Source organism: Nyctereutes procyonoides, unplaced genomic scaffold (genome assembly GCF_905146905.1).
Source record: "Nyctereutes procyonoides isolate TBG_1078 unplaced genomic scaffold, NYPRO_anot_genome, whole genome shotgun sequence".
NCBI lineage: Eukaryota > Metazoa > Chordata > Mammalia > Carnivora > Canidae > Nyctereutes > Nyctereutes procyonoides.
In genome coordinates, this window is record NW_026575037.1 from 14,243,633 (window position 1) to 14,257,531 (window position 13,899).

The window sequence follows — 13,899 nt, forward strand, 5'->3', positions numbered from 1 at the left end:
TTTCCCAGGTTTCAGCTTAATACCTGCTTACTTCCGTAAGCACTGCCAGATACTTCAGATGGGGATCTGACTCTAGCCCTGCAACAGGAGTTGCTGCTGGATCCTAGACGCTGCAGGTTAGTTACCATGGAATGCTCTTATGTTGGTTCCGCTTTCAGCTTGGAAATCACATCTGATGTGTTTTAAGGCTAGATGTTACAGAGAGCACTTTTGACCTTCCCCAAGCAGCCACTCAAAATACAGACCTTCTCATCCATCATCACCACAAACCCTTCCATGAGATAATTAATGTGCACGGTTAGGTAATAACTGAGGGCAAATGTTAATTCAGGGTTGTCACAATCTCCATAAGCTTCTTTCAGATCCTAAGAGTCACAAGACATGTCAGCATCACACCAGGACTAACATAGCCAATTATGTAAATATATTTAGGTACTGCCAAAGCACCCATTGAGAAAGCAATTGGAACCAGCCTAGAAACTTCAATACCGCATAATTCCTATAACTATGCTTTGAATAAGAACAAGATATGATGCAGTAAGTTGAACGTGGCCCCAAGTTGCTGTGAAATCTCCTTCTTCAGACATTAGAAGATAAAAAATATAATTACACAATTAATTTAATTCGTGCAAGACAGTCGCCTGATCATATATATCTGACTATTCTCCTCTGAGAAATCTCCCCTGTTTTTAACCTGTGATAAATTCTATCACAATTGCCCATGTGTCCTGATACACTCTCATAGCACCTTTTACACTTGTGTGTATTTGTCTTTATGTCTGGCTTCCTCTAATTGACTAAAAGTTCTCTGAGGTCAGGTATCTTATCTGAATTCTTTTCAATATCTTAGAACACAGAGTAGGTATTCCAACATTTGTTGAATTGGTGTGACCAGACTACCCCATCCCAACACATGAAAAATTATCAGCTCCTATGACCTATGAACAAGGATTGTGTGGTAACTGTGACATTCATGATCAAAATGCATTTAATTCTCATCAAGGTATCTTTGGTACATGGCAAGTCACTATATTTCTTCTATGCCTTTCATTATCTCATGTAATTCTATTATCACACAGATTTATATGAAAGTCAGCATAGCCCACTGGTGCAGATTATGAGCTACCTAGATTCAAGTCCAGCCCCAGTTACGTATGAGCTGTGCTTTGTTTTTTTAATCTGTGAAATGGTGATGAAAAGTATATCAACCTCTATCTTTTAATGAGACCTAAATGAGCTGATGTTTAGAACAAAGTCTGAAATATAGTAAGAACTCAACAAACATTAGTCACTATTAATACAGTTACTTCCACTGATAGCACTGAACCATGGAGAGAGGAAAGAATACAGAATATAAAGAATACAGAAATACAGTAAAAATACAGAATATAAAGAATATCTTTAAGGAATATATTCCTTAAAGATACAGTAAAAATACAGAATATAAAGAATATCTTTAAGGAATATATTCCTTAAAGATAAGGAATATTCTTATCTGAAATAAGAATTGAAGCAAACAAACAAAAAGGAGTCAGTTATCTAGTGGGGCTTGGTCCAGCAAACAGCTGGAAGGTGACCTTTAGGAGCCAAATGAGCAAAATTGGGATTCTGGAAGGAATCAGGTAATCCAGGCTGCAAAAGACAGAGTCCGATTCCAGACCTTCTGTTTTAGGAAGAACTCAGGCAGCTCCTTCCTAGGGCAGAGAGGCTTTCCATCTATCTGATGGGGGTGAAGTCCTTACCAAGATATGGCTCACAAAGGACAAGGAAGTGGGATCCAATTAGATTAGGAAGGGAGATAGCAGGTGGGTCCGTGGGGCTACTCCGGGAGCCCAGTAACAGAACTAAAGGTCCATTCTAATCATTACAGATCTGGTGGTACCATTTCTTTACCTGGCACATGCTCAGACGTCCCTTTGGCTCTGGCCCCAGCATTTTGAACTTTTGCTATCTGGAACCGTCTCTTTAATTGTGTTGACTTTGTATCTCCTTAGCAACCATGATTACTTTAAATGCTTCTGGGTTTGCTTGATTTTTTTTCCCTTTCATTATTATTGATGTTATTTTCTGGACACAGATAAAACTCTTCTTTTCCACAGACAGGTTTTTGGTTGAAGTAAAACTTTTATATCCTCAAGTTATTGGTTGCTAAGGGGACCGATAAATAACCTACAAACACAACAAAGGCCCCAGGAATGCAGTTTGCTATTGGGCCAGCAGGTGCAAGGTGTATTTACTACTGTTACATGATATAGTACCTGTTCCCTCCTTGCTGATTTATTAGGGATTTCTATTATTCCTCTCACATTATGCTCACATATTAATATACACATACCCAATATTAACATATCACGTTATGCTCAGCTTTATTAAAACTAGAATGTCGAGTATTTACTGTTCTATTTTTAACAATTGTTGATGAAAATCTGTTGGCCATCAAGTACAGCTGTGAACAAAATAAACTGCCTTTTTTCACTTTGATATCTACCCCAACAGTGGAATGCTAAGTTTTGTGGCAGTTTTTCTTTGGAAGAAAGTTGGGTGGAAAAAAACTTTAGTGTTTTCCATTAATATTTTCTGAAGAAGGGGAGCCAATGGTGCATTGTTGAGATTCCAAAATGCCTTGCCAACCTTCTTGGTAATTAACTGTAGTGTTTCCTTTGCCTAAAGTGATGGATATCGTTTGCACCATTTTTATATGTGGCATTATATTCTTCATATTCTAAATCTGCATATTTGGGACAGTATAGATTTTAACCTCTGGTGTCTTCCCTGCTGCCCTTGGCCCTGAATTCTGAGTTCGGAGTCAAATACCCCCTTACTGTAATCTTATAACATATAGTATGCATTCAACAAAAACCGAACCAACATTATTGTTTATAAAGGACTATACTAAAACTCCAGAGACTGGGTGATAAAAATATGAAAGCTGGACAGTCCTCCTTGTAAAGATCTGATTATCTAGCTGGGGAGACAACAGTTCCATGAAAAAAAAATAATTATAAAGGTGCACTTGGAATGGACCACAAAGGAAACATCTGCTAAGGTACATAATAAATATTTATTTAAATAAATTATGATGGGAGCATCTCCAGTCATATCTTGAGGACCTCTCTTTGAGAACACTTTGTTAGCAATTTGTTTAAAATTATGTATGAATATAAGTTTTTTAAAATTCAATTCATGATGATTTTTTGTCATTAATTTGGTCTAGTTTTCCTCAACATTTTCCTAGTAAAGTTATCATAGAGTCAATCATTCTATTAGAAACCATGATGCATAACATGATTATGATAAGTGCATGTGATTGTATTTGTACATCTCTCTTTCCCTCTTGATGGTGAGTCTCTTAAGGTAGGGACCCCGTTGCCCTCATGTTTGTGTCCCTAATGCCTAATACATAGCAGATTCCCAACAAAGGTTTGTTGAAATGAACTCCATTATTTCAGCAATCTCAGAGACTTTTATTTACATAAATTGTATAAATTTTTAATTATTAATAATTCCAAAAGAACAGGAAATAGCATAAACCTGGATTATAAGAGTACTAACATTTTGCCATATTTGCTTTAGGTATATATTTTTTTCTTTTTTGAGGAATAACAGATTACAGCCAAAGTCCCAGTAGACCTTAGCCCACCTCCCCACCCCATGTCCCTGTTCCTTTCTTTTTTCCTCCCTCAAATAACCACTCTTCTGAAGTTGGTGTTCATCCTTCCTGTGACTGTAATTATGTCTTTCCTATATATATATAGCTGTAAAAATACAAAGTTTTAAAATTTTTATACAATACTGTAATAATAATAAATATATTATTTATAATAATAAATATTACATGTTATATAATCATATATTCTATATTATATATAATAAAATTATTGTATATGAATTCTTTTCAACTGGTTATTTTTTAATTTAGAATTTATGTTGTCAAGATTTATCAATATTGAGATATGCAGTTTTTCAGAATGACCCATCTTCCTTGATCAAATTTAGGATAAAAATCTCTATTATCTAAAATCTGAGAGTTGGGCTAACTTATATAATAATGAAAGAATGCCCTATGAATATGAGGCAAAGAGAAAGAGGCCAAGAGTCTCTTCCATGCCTTTCTACCTTGTTTCTACCTTGGCCAGCCCTCTCAACTGACTATTATATCAAAGCAAAAACTCCTGAATGAAGAGCCAGGGATTAGAAAGGACAGCTGAGGCATGAACTGTGCACCCCGGCCCACAGATCCACATCACAAAGAGTCCAGCAGTCACCAAATTTGCACTGTTTAGAGCACTGGCAGGGAAAGAAGGTTGGAACTTCTCTTTTGAAATTTCAGAAGAGACATCTTTCCTTCCCTTCATCTCAACTTTTCTTCCAAAGACATATGACTTGTTAATGGCCAGCCCCACTACATGGGTTGCTAATGCAAGTTATCCAAATTTTCCCATCAAATAAGAATGTATATAGTATTTGTGAAAAACAAAGCAGTTGCTTAGAAAAAGAGGCTTGCTAGTGAATTACATGCATAATTTCCTAAAAGCATTTGCCAAGACAAAATCCCTTTTATCATATGGCTCCTGGGTAACTAATTCTCATTTAATGTGAAACTGAAAGATTAAGAAGTCATAATTTACCACTAGTCAGTTGCCAGATGACTGCTGCTAAGGACTTTGTTTCTGAGATCTTAAATGTTCCAATACATATATATTTCATATACATCAATTCATGAATTTGATGTCAAAGTCCATTTCTTGTCTTTTATTCATTTTTATTCCCTGAAAATCTGGCTAATACTAAGGATCAATAAAAAATCTTTTGAAAAAATTTAAAGAACATGTAAGTTTCTTTGCAACTTCTGGTTCACAGGTATGGCTCATTGAAGATACCCATGTACAAAATCCAAACTGAAAATAGATAAAATGGATAGTAGGTTCTGGCTTCGTAGGATTTATCTTAGGGCTTCTCTAAAAATCTTGTTTCCTGGGATGCCTGGTTGGCTCAGTTGGTTAAACTTCCAAAATTAAGCAACTCTTAATTTTGGCTCAGGTCATGATCTCAAGGTTGTGAGACTGACCCTGCACAGGGCTCTGTGCTCAGTGGGGAGTCTGCTTGAGATTGTCTCTCTCCTTCACCCACTATCCCTCCCCCTATGTGCATACATGTGCATGCACTCTCTCACATAAATAAATCTTTTTAAAAAAATCTTGTTCTGAAAAAAAAATCTTGTTCTATTTTCAAAGTTTTGTTTATACAACATTTTAAAACATTTGCTTCAAGTATTGAGATACATCTCTGTGTAAGAAAGCATGGCCTTCATAATAGAATGTTTAATTCCTTCAATTAAAACTACTTTAAGTGTCATGTTGCAATACATGTAAATTTGTAATCCCTTGTCGCTTTTCACCTCTTGAGTTTTCCCGAATCAAATAATAACCTAATCTAATAAAACAGGGCTAATATGTAAACATTGCTCCACAAAACTATACAACCTACAAACACAAGAATTGAAGAAAGTATATGGCAGTAAAGCATTAACAGGAAGAAGAAGTTAGGTCTTTTCTATTTGAAACTGCAAAGGAATTTACTTATAAGTAATACAATTACCAGAGAGGGACTTCAGCCTGACTGTTGGAATATTAAACAACACAGCTCCTAATGAAGTTTGGCCTCAATGTTTAAGAAAAAATAGAGTGGCCTCTGTTTCCTGGCTCCTGGAGAGCCAGACTGAGCAATAGTTTTGTTGTCTTTTTCCCTGACCCAGGTTTCAGCTGTACCTACAACAAGCCAAGGCTTCCCCAGTTACTTCCATCCCTTTATGGAGCAACTCAGTATCAGAGCAGCGAGCTCCCAAGAAAATACTGAGCAAGTCCAAGCCTGTTAGAATCACCCAGGGAAGCAAACATTGTTCTAGACACTGGATTCTGCAGCCTCATCACCAAGGCGGTGTGGCCATATGTCCTGTGTCTAGCATTGGGGTAGTTTCCAAAGTTTCTAAACTCTGTGATCTGGTTATTTATTTTCTTTGATTGGATCCATATTACACACACACACACACACACACACACACACACACACAACTGAGGCAATTACCTGTAGCACAAAAGCTTTTAAAAATGCAAAACTGATGCACTTTTGTCTCTGTTATCAGGATATTTCAGATATTTCAGGTAAAGATGATATTTTAACTTGAATGCCTCATATAGAATCGCATTTCTCTAATTCTCTTTGTATGAGCACATGTGAACCTGCATAGCTTACTTGATCACAATAAAATGCTAGTAATCTGATAGATAACAATACATTTTTTCTCTGTCACGTCATCCCCCAACATCATGTTACTCTTCACACTTTAGAACTCTACTCAAGTGGATTCATTCATAAGACCTTCCTAGATACATTCCATAGTCTACTTACCATTCTGTTCACCTTTAAGCCCTCACCTTTACAGATCTAACCAGCTGTTAATTTGGGTTTTCCTTTGAAAATACTGCGAAGGGAGAATTTTTCTAGTGGCTCTGTTTCTTCGTGTTCTTTTTTCTATTTCCACTTGGCATTCTGTGCCCCAGGTTACTAATGCATCCTAGGACCCTCTGTTATGATACTCCATTAGGGAAATGACGTTAGTCTATCATACTTTGTATGTTTTTTCTATTCTCCTCTCAATTAGAAGTAACCTATTCTGCATGCCATTTTTTTTTTCAGAGGATCCTGAATAAGAGCTGACTAGGTAACATGATATGTTAATCGATGATGGATATTTCTTTCAGGCAGCATAGGTGCATTTAAAGGAAGCTTTCTTCACAGAGGTTAATGGTAAAAATTTCGGTCATCATAACAAGTCAATAAAATAGTCTAATTATATGCAAAGATGATTTTTAAAGTCTTAGAAATCTTAAAGTATATGGTGAGAATCATAGTTTATAGAACTGGTTCAAATACCTAGTAATTGTTCATGAAGAAAAGTATCACTAATTTTAACAAATTGGGAAGAAATACAGATCCAATTTTAAAAAAATCAGTCCTATTTTTATGGTAGTTTAAAGAAATACTCCTTTCCCTTTCTTGGCTTCCAGAATGCTGACAGCAGGCTTAAATCACCTCCCTAGGCCAAGTATTAGGTAATTTATGGAGAAGCAGACAAGCTCAAGAAGACAGGTCTATTGCTCACTGTATGTCTGATCCCTACAGTGAGTCTGCCACTCAGAAACTTACCACTCCACAAGATGTCCTCAACATGCTTGCACATTGTTATTAGTTCTCAGAAATATAAATGGACAGCCAGGGACCTTCAAATATAAGAGGAAATTCTTTAACACAGATGAGATCAAAACAATAGAAAAACAAAAATCTCAGAGAAACAGAGACAATCCAGAGACCAAAAGAAATTTTCAGAGAAAACATGACTATTATTCTGAGAGCCCAGAGAAGTAACAGATGAGATAGTGGACATATTAATTAGCTTAATGGGGGTAATCATTTCAAAATGTATACATTCACAAAATCATTACATTGTGTACCTCGAATATACACAATTTTTGTCAATTATAGTTCAATAAAACCAGAATATAGAAGTATATCTTTTAAGTGAAAATGCAATAAATTAATTAATAATCAAAAATAGAAGATATTGCATCCACAAAATAAAAACAGGAGAGCATAAAAAAGGAACAAAAAGACACTCTTGGAAATAAAAATTTTGGTAGCAGAAATTTAAAAGTTGCAAAAAAAGTTTAAGCAGATACATTCAAGGATATTGCCCCCCCAAATATAATACAAAACACAAAAAAAAAACAGAAAATAGGAAAGAAAATATAAAATAGAGGATTAGCTCAAGAGCTCCCCTGTTAGAATAATAGTGGTTCCACAAAAAGAAAATAGATAAAATTTTACCAGAGAAAATTATCAAAGAAATGACACAAGAAAAATGTCCAGAATTGAAGACCAAAAGTCACCAAACTGAAAAAGCTCACAGAGCATACAGCTCAATAAATGAAAAGGCTAGAACCTACCAGAACATTGAAGGTAAAAAGAAGACCCATAAAACCTCAAAAAAAGAAAAACAATCATATACCACAAATCAGGATTCAGTGATATTAGACTTATGAATGTTAATAACAGAATTTGAAGATAATTTAGCAATAACTTCAAATTTCTGAGTGAAAGTTCTCAAAATGAAAATTCTGTATCTAACCAAACTAAATGATATGCCAATATAAAATACAGTTATTTTCAGACATGAAAATTCTCAAAATATTTAAGTCCTATGCTGAGATGACATTTGAAATTTAAAAACTGGCATGACATGGCACTCCCAATTAGGTCAGAAGACCTACACCAGGATGCAGTCCATTGTTAACATGCGGTCATGATGTGGACTCTGCTCAGTTTCCATGAACTCTTTCTCAGCAGCTGTGGGATGATATGCTCCAACCAAGCTAAGAAATAGAATAAGAAATTGGAAAACATGGAGTACAGAGTATAGAAGTGAAGCAAAATCAATTCATAGTAACATGGTAAAGGAAAGCCTTGCAACTTCAGACATCAGGTAGGAGAAAATAATCTGAGTTGGACCCAAGTGAAGTAAGGCTGGAGAAATGTCTGCAAGTGAAAAAATGATTTTGACAGATTTCCTCGCAGGTGACGCACTGAGAAAAGGTTTATACTTCTGTCAGAGACTTGAGGACCAATATAATGATAGATGCAGGGGAACTAAGCAAGTAAAAAGTAAGACAATTACTAATTCCAGAGAAAATGCAAGTAGTACTGGAAAAGAAATACACTAGCATTTTCCTATATGGGTCCAAGTAAATAATACTTTTTAATCATAATAATGTAAACATTGAATATGGACTTAACCAATAATTGTGGCATAACATCCTTTTGTCTGTTCTTTCCCTAACCCAATATATGCATTTAGTCAACAAATCTCACAAATTCTAAGTCATAAGTGGTTTTAAAAGTCCCCCTTTTGCGCACCTGGGTGACTTACTTGGTTAAGCATCTGACTCTTGATTTTGGCTCATGTCATGATCTCAGGGCTGTGAGATTGAGCCTCAGGTCAGGCTCTGTGCTGGGTGTGGATCCTGCTTGGGATTCTTGCTCTCCCTTTCTCTCTGACCCTCCTCTCCCTCTCTTCCTGCCCTTCATGAAAATAAAAAAAGTCCTCCTTTCTTCTCCATCCCACTACTTAGGTTCTCAAGTCTTAACTGGAGGCAGGCAACTCCAGCTGGAGGATCAACCCAGTGTCCTGACAAGGTCAAGTCCGGGGGGGGGGCAGAAACTGGAATACTGAAAGCTCATTAACGAAAACAAAATCAAAATAAAGCTGGGGAGAGTAATCAGGACAGAGGAGAGTAATGACACAAAGAATTATGTTATTGAAGATGGTAAGGAAAGCAAGGAGACATATTGGCAAGTTGGTCAAAATCAGATGCTAAATCAAGTTTCTGTCATTTATTTGCTCTGTGACCATTTAGTTCCTTTCTTCTTTCTTCTCAAAAATAATACAATATAATAATAATATATATTATATGTAATATATAATAATAATATATTAATATCAATAGAATAATACTTTCCTCCCAAGGCTATATATGAGCACTGCATAATTTGTGACACGTAAAGGTTTAGGATTGTGTCTGGCATATGGTGAAAGCTCAATTATCTCAGATATTACTTATTTTTGGCACACTCTCCAAAGAGGCAGGGGAAGTAGCTTTCAAGTGCTCACAACATGTTGAAATAGAGAATCCCAAATGCAAGCACATATGGAGACATGGATGGGAACTGGTTAAGCAAGATGGATGTGTTACCTTGTCACTTTAACCTGGATTACTACAAGACCCCATAAGATGGTGTCCTTGCATCAGCCCTCTTTCTAAACTTTAGAATACAACCCTGCTGAAAGCTGTCCAGTGGCTTCCCATGGCTCTCAGGATAAAATTCAAGCTACTGGCGAGAAATAGAAGACTCTTCAATCACATATTTCTTCAGTTTCATGTTCTACCTTGTTGCCATGTGTTATCACCCTAATTTCCAGCTTTAGTACTACTATGTTCCCCCAAAGAAGCCAAGCTCTCCAAAGCTTGGACCTATTTGCATAAAATCTCAGTCCTTGATCCAAATCCATCTGGCTAACTTCCACTCATCGTTCAGGATTCCTTCTAAGATTTAGCGTGACTTTCTCTCCCTTCTCTCACAGAACCTTGTTGGACTCCTCCTTCTAGCATCAAGTTCATCTTTTTAATTGTTGGGAGGTTTTTGATTACTAATTCAGTCTCCTTCCTAGTCATCAGTCTGTTCAGATTTTCTGTTTCTTCATGATTCAGTATTGGAACATTGTATGTTTCTGGGAATTTTTGAATTTCTTCTAGGGTGTCCTATTTGTTGGCAAACCTTTTGTAGTTCTTATGTCGCTGTGCTGTATTCATTGGTTTTTTGATGTGTTCATCCTTCTTTTAAGTCAGGGGCTATCGCTTTTACTTCCTATATCCCTAAATTTTTGACCAGTGCCCAACACATATTAAATGCTGTAATAAATGTTTGAAGAGCAATAAAGACTTTGGGATCAGTAAAACTTGCTTAAAATAAACCAAAAGATTTTAAAAGCAGGCCTTTGGTTTAAACAAGTCTTCTGTGATCTTATCGGCACCATTGTCTAACCAATTATTACTTGATAGTGCTGAATTAGCCCACCCCATGTCTAATTGTAAATATTAGCTTAATGATTTTATTCAGTATTTCTAACTTAGATTCTATGTATGTCTTACCTTCCCCCTTAGAATCGCCCTTTTCAAAGCTTGACACCATATTCATTTTCCCTGTGTGTTCCATCTATGTGTAAATATTCAATGTTGTAGAATCACTAAGGTATTAGCCACATGATTCAACAAGTTTGGCTCATGAGTGGATCACGTGTCTTATTTATAACTCAAGCGTTTAAACTAATTTGAACTGGTACTTAAAAAAAAAAAAAGATGGTAGCTATTCAAACCAATACTGCCTGCCTTTGTTTATTGCCCAGGACTTACTTCTTCTCTTTAATTTAAAGTCCACACTCTTATCTGTGTCTCTGGTTTCCAGCATAATGTTTTGATTCCCTGAGAGTAATTTCTGGCCTTTTGAACAAGCTTACGCAGTTAACTCTGACACCTGTGTGGTATTCAATGAAAGCCACGCATTGGCTAGAGCATATGGTAAGAAAGAGAATGTTACCATGAAAATTATAATATTGTGTTGAAGATTGTTAGCATCTATTATTACACTGTAAAATTACTTCAAACAGTCCTGTAATTTATCAATAAATTTTAGAGCTTAAAGTCCATGTTTAATGAAATCTTCTAAAACTTCAAGGTTATTTCCCTTTAAAAATAAAACAAATACTAATGATTCCTTTTTGATTTAACCTACCCCTCAGCTATTTCCTAAATAATCTGTTCCCAAGGAAACAGCCTGAGCCACAGTGTCTCTGGTTTACCCTTAGAAGGTAAAACTAATTATAAGGACTATCATTTTTTCATAGAGAAAAATAGTACTTCTGGAATATTTTTAAAGAAATTCACTTTCCTTTAAATCCATTCAGTTATCCAAACTAACTCTCAGAATAGTTTTAGACAAGGCCCTAAGAGTTAGTGCTAGTGAATTGATTATTTTTTTTTGAATTGATTAATTTTTAATCCACAAGACTACTTGCATATTTGACAGACAAGCCTAAGTTGTTTGTTATGCTTTTTTTAAAGCAGCAACAATAATTTTTGAATCACAGAATCTTCCACCAACAAAACAAAGAAAAACAAACTCATTCTTTGATGTTTTAACTTGTAAGCATAGCAGCATGTGATGTTATATCTCTGAAAAAAAAAAACAAAACTTTTATCAAGAACATTGAAGCTTAATTTGAAACAAACTGTATAAATAATGAAGATACATTTATAACTAATTTTGAAATTTAAAGTATGTTAAATCTCATTCCTTTTACATAGAAGCTTAAGCAGATGCTTCATTATTTGGGAATAAGCAAAGGCCATATTGTTTGAAGGTGACAATAGGTGGTAACAGATGAATCCATTAGCATTAAACTTTGAGTTTCATGTAAGTTAGTCAACATGTTACCATATTTTGACTGGGTAATAGACACAAAGTTTTATGTATAAACAGAAGATTTCCAAGAGAAAAAATGTTCTAAGTTAATTGTCCATCTTAGAGCTATGGTTAAATAAATAATAATATATATGCATTGTTGGATATTACCTATACCTCAAAATTGTTTTTGAAGATGTTTCAGTGGCATGGGAAAATGTTCTTAATATGATTAAATGAATATATAAAACGCTTGGAAATTAGGGCACCTGGGTGGTTCAGTCAGTTAAGCATTCAACTCTTGTTTTCAACTCAGGTAGTGATCTTATGGTTTATGAGATTGAGCCCCGCATCAAGCCCCATGTTGGACTCTATGCTCAGTCAGTAGTCTGTTTGAAGATTCTCTCCCTCTGCCCCTCCCTCCACCATCTCTCTCTCTTTCTAAAATAAATAAATAAATCTTCAAAAAAAATAAGTGCTTGGAAATTGAACATAATACATAGCATGATATACAAATTATCTACTATAATGCCAAATTTTAAAAAGAAGTAAAAAACAATATACAACATACTAACGGTTTTGTACTAGATCTTTTCTATTAACACGTTTGTATGACCCAAGTTTTTCTAATATTCATGTCTTCCGTAATCAGAAAACATATTTAGAAATTAATATGTAAAAAAGGAAATTAATATGTATATATTCTTCCAGTTGCATAAATCATATATTCTGAAACTGAATAGTTAGCTTAATAGCTAAGTCTCCTCCTAAGTTTATTTGTATATCTTTTTTATCCACACAAATGGTAATAAATTTAACAAATCAGATTTTGTGCTAATATTGTTGGTCATGTTTTCTAGAGAAGACAATTTGTATTCAGTGAACACCCAAAACATTAGGATGAGAAAGAAGTTTCAATTCAACTTTATAGAATGGGTTACAAAAGTAATTCATACTCTATAGTAAGGAATGTACAGAAAATATAGATTCCTAATTTTGTCTCAAAGCACTCATTTTCCTCAAACCTGTCCCCCACTACATGGCAAAGGAAAAAGAAAGAGGGGAGGGAGGAAAAGAAAGAAGGAGCAAAGAAAGCAAAAGAAAGAGAGAGAGAGAGACTGAAAGGGAGAAAGTAGGAGGGAAGGAGGGGGTTAAAAATTGAATCCAAGTCAGTGTAAAAGTCCATCTGAGCCAATAATTTATACCAGGCATCTAGGTTTTACCTGGTCTTCTGAGGATACTTGCTCTGCCCTTCAGAGTCTTCTCTTCTCCTTCTTCCTTTTAGAGCTAGTTAGTGCCTAGGGCCAGGAAAATGTTCACATCACCTCTTGGTATTGAAAGAAAGGAGGCCACTGAGGAAATGCTACTCCTTTGTTGTAGATTCACTGATTCTCCTGAAGTATCATAAGGCTGGTCTCTCCCAGAGCATTCTGCTAGTATCAAGTCTTAACCTGTCTAGTCAATACACCTAGAGTATTTTTCTCTCTGTTCACCTGGGGCTCAGGCCCTGCCTACTTCCTCTATCTTGCTGTCTGGCATTGCAGACCCTGTGGACCCCTTAGACCATGGTAAAGCCGAGGGGACCCCAGGTAGGCCTGTCTGTCCTCACCTCAGATCCCATGCCACAGGAAAGCTGAAACTAGGCTGTATAGAGCAATTTAGGCTTCCTATATGTGTCTAGATTGCAGTATCCTAAGGCATGTTGACCACTCTTGCTGTCCTGTCAACCGTGTTAGAGGCCCAAAGCCCATCTTTGCATTCCCTCAGCACCTCCCTGAGTGAGAATTTCATCACAAAAAGGGAGCAGAACCAGAGAATGTCTGCCAC

General features: G+C 35.8%; 1 protein-coding gene across 3 annotated transcripts in view; it reads right to left on the reverse strand.

Moving 5' to 3' along the window:
- Positions 1–13,899, reverse strand: part of KCNK2 (potassium two pore domain channel subfamily K member 2) — a 199,942-nt gene that overhangs the window by 141,565 nt on the left and 44,478 nt on the right. Inside the window, exons 1-2 of one of the 3 annotated variants that reach the window (XM_055319464.1) lie at positions 13,296–13,465; positions 7,207–7,280 (exon numbers count right to left, since the gene is read on the reverse strand). The exons of 1 other annotated variant lie outside the window; for it this stretch is intronic. In XM_055319464.1, coding sequence (XP_055175439.1) covers positions 7,207–7,240 — 34 coding nt within the window. In that variant the 5' untranslated portion in view covers positions 7,241–7,280; positions 13,296–13,465. Of the gene's footprint in view, positions 1–7,206; positions 7,281–13,295; positions 13,466–13,899 lie in introns of those variants that run through there. One more of the 3 variants, XM_055319468.1, reaches the window with a different exon arrangement.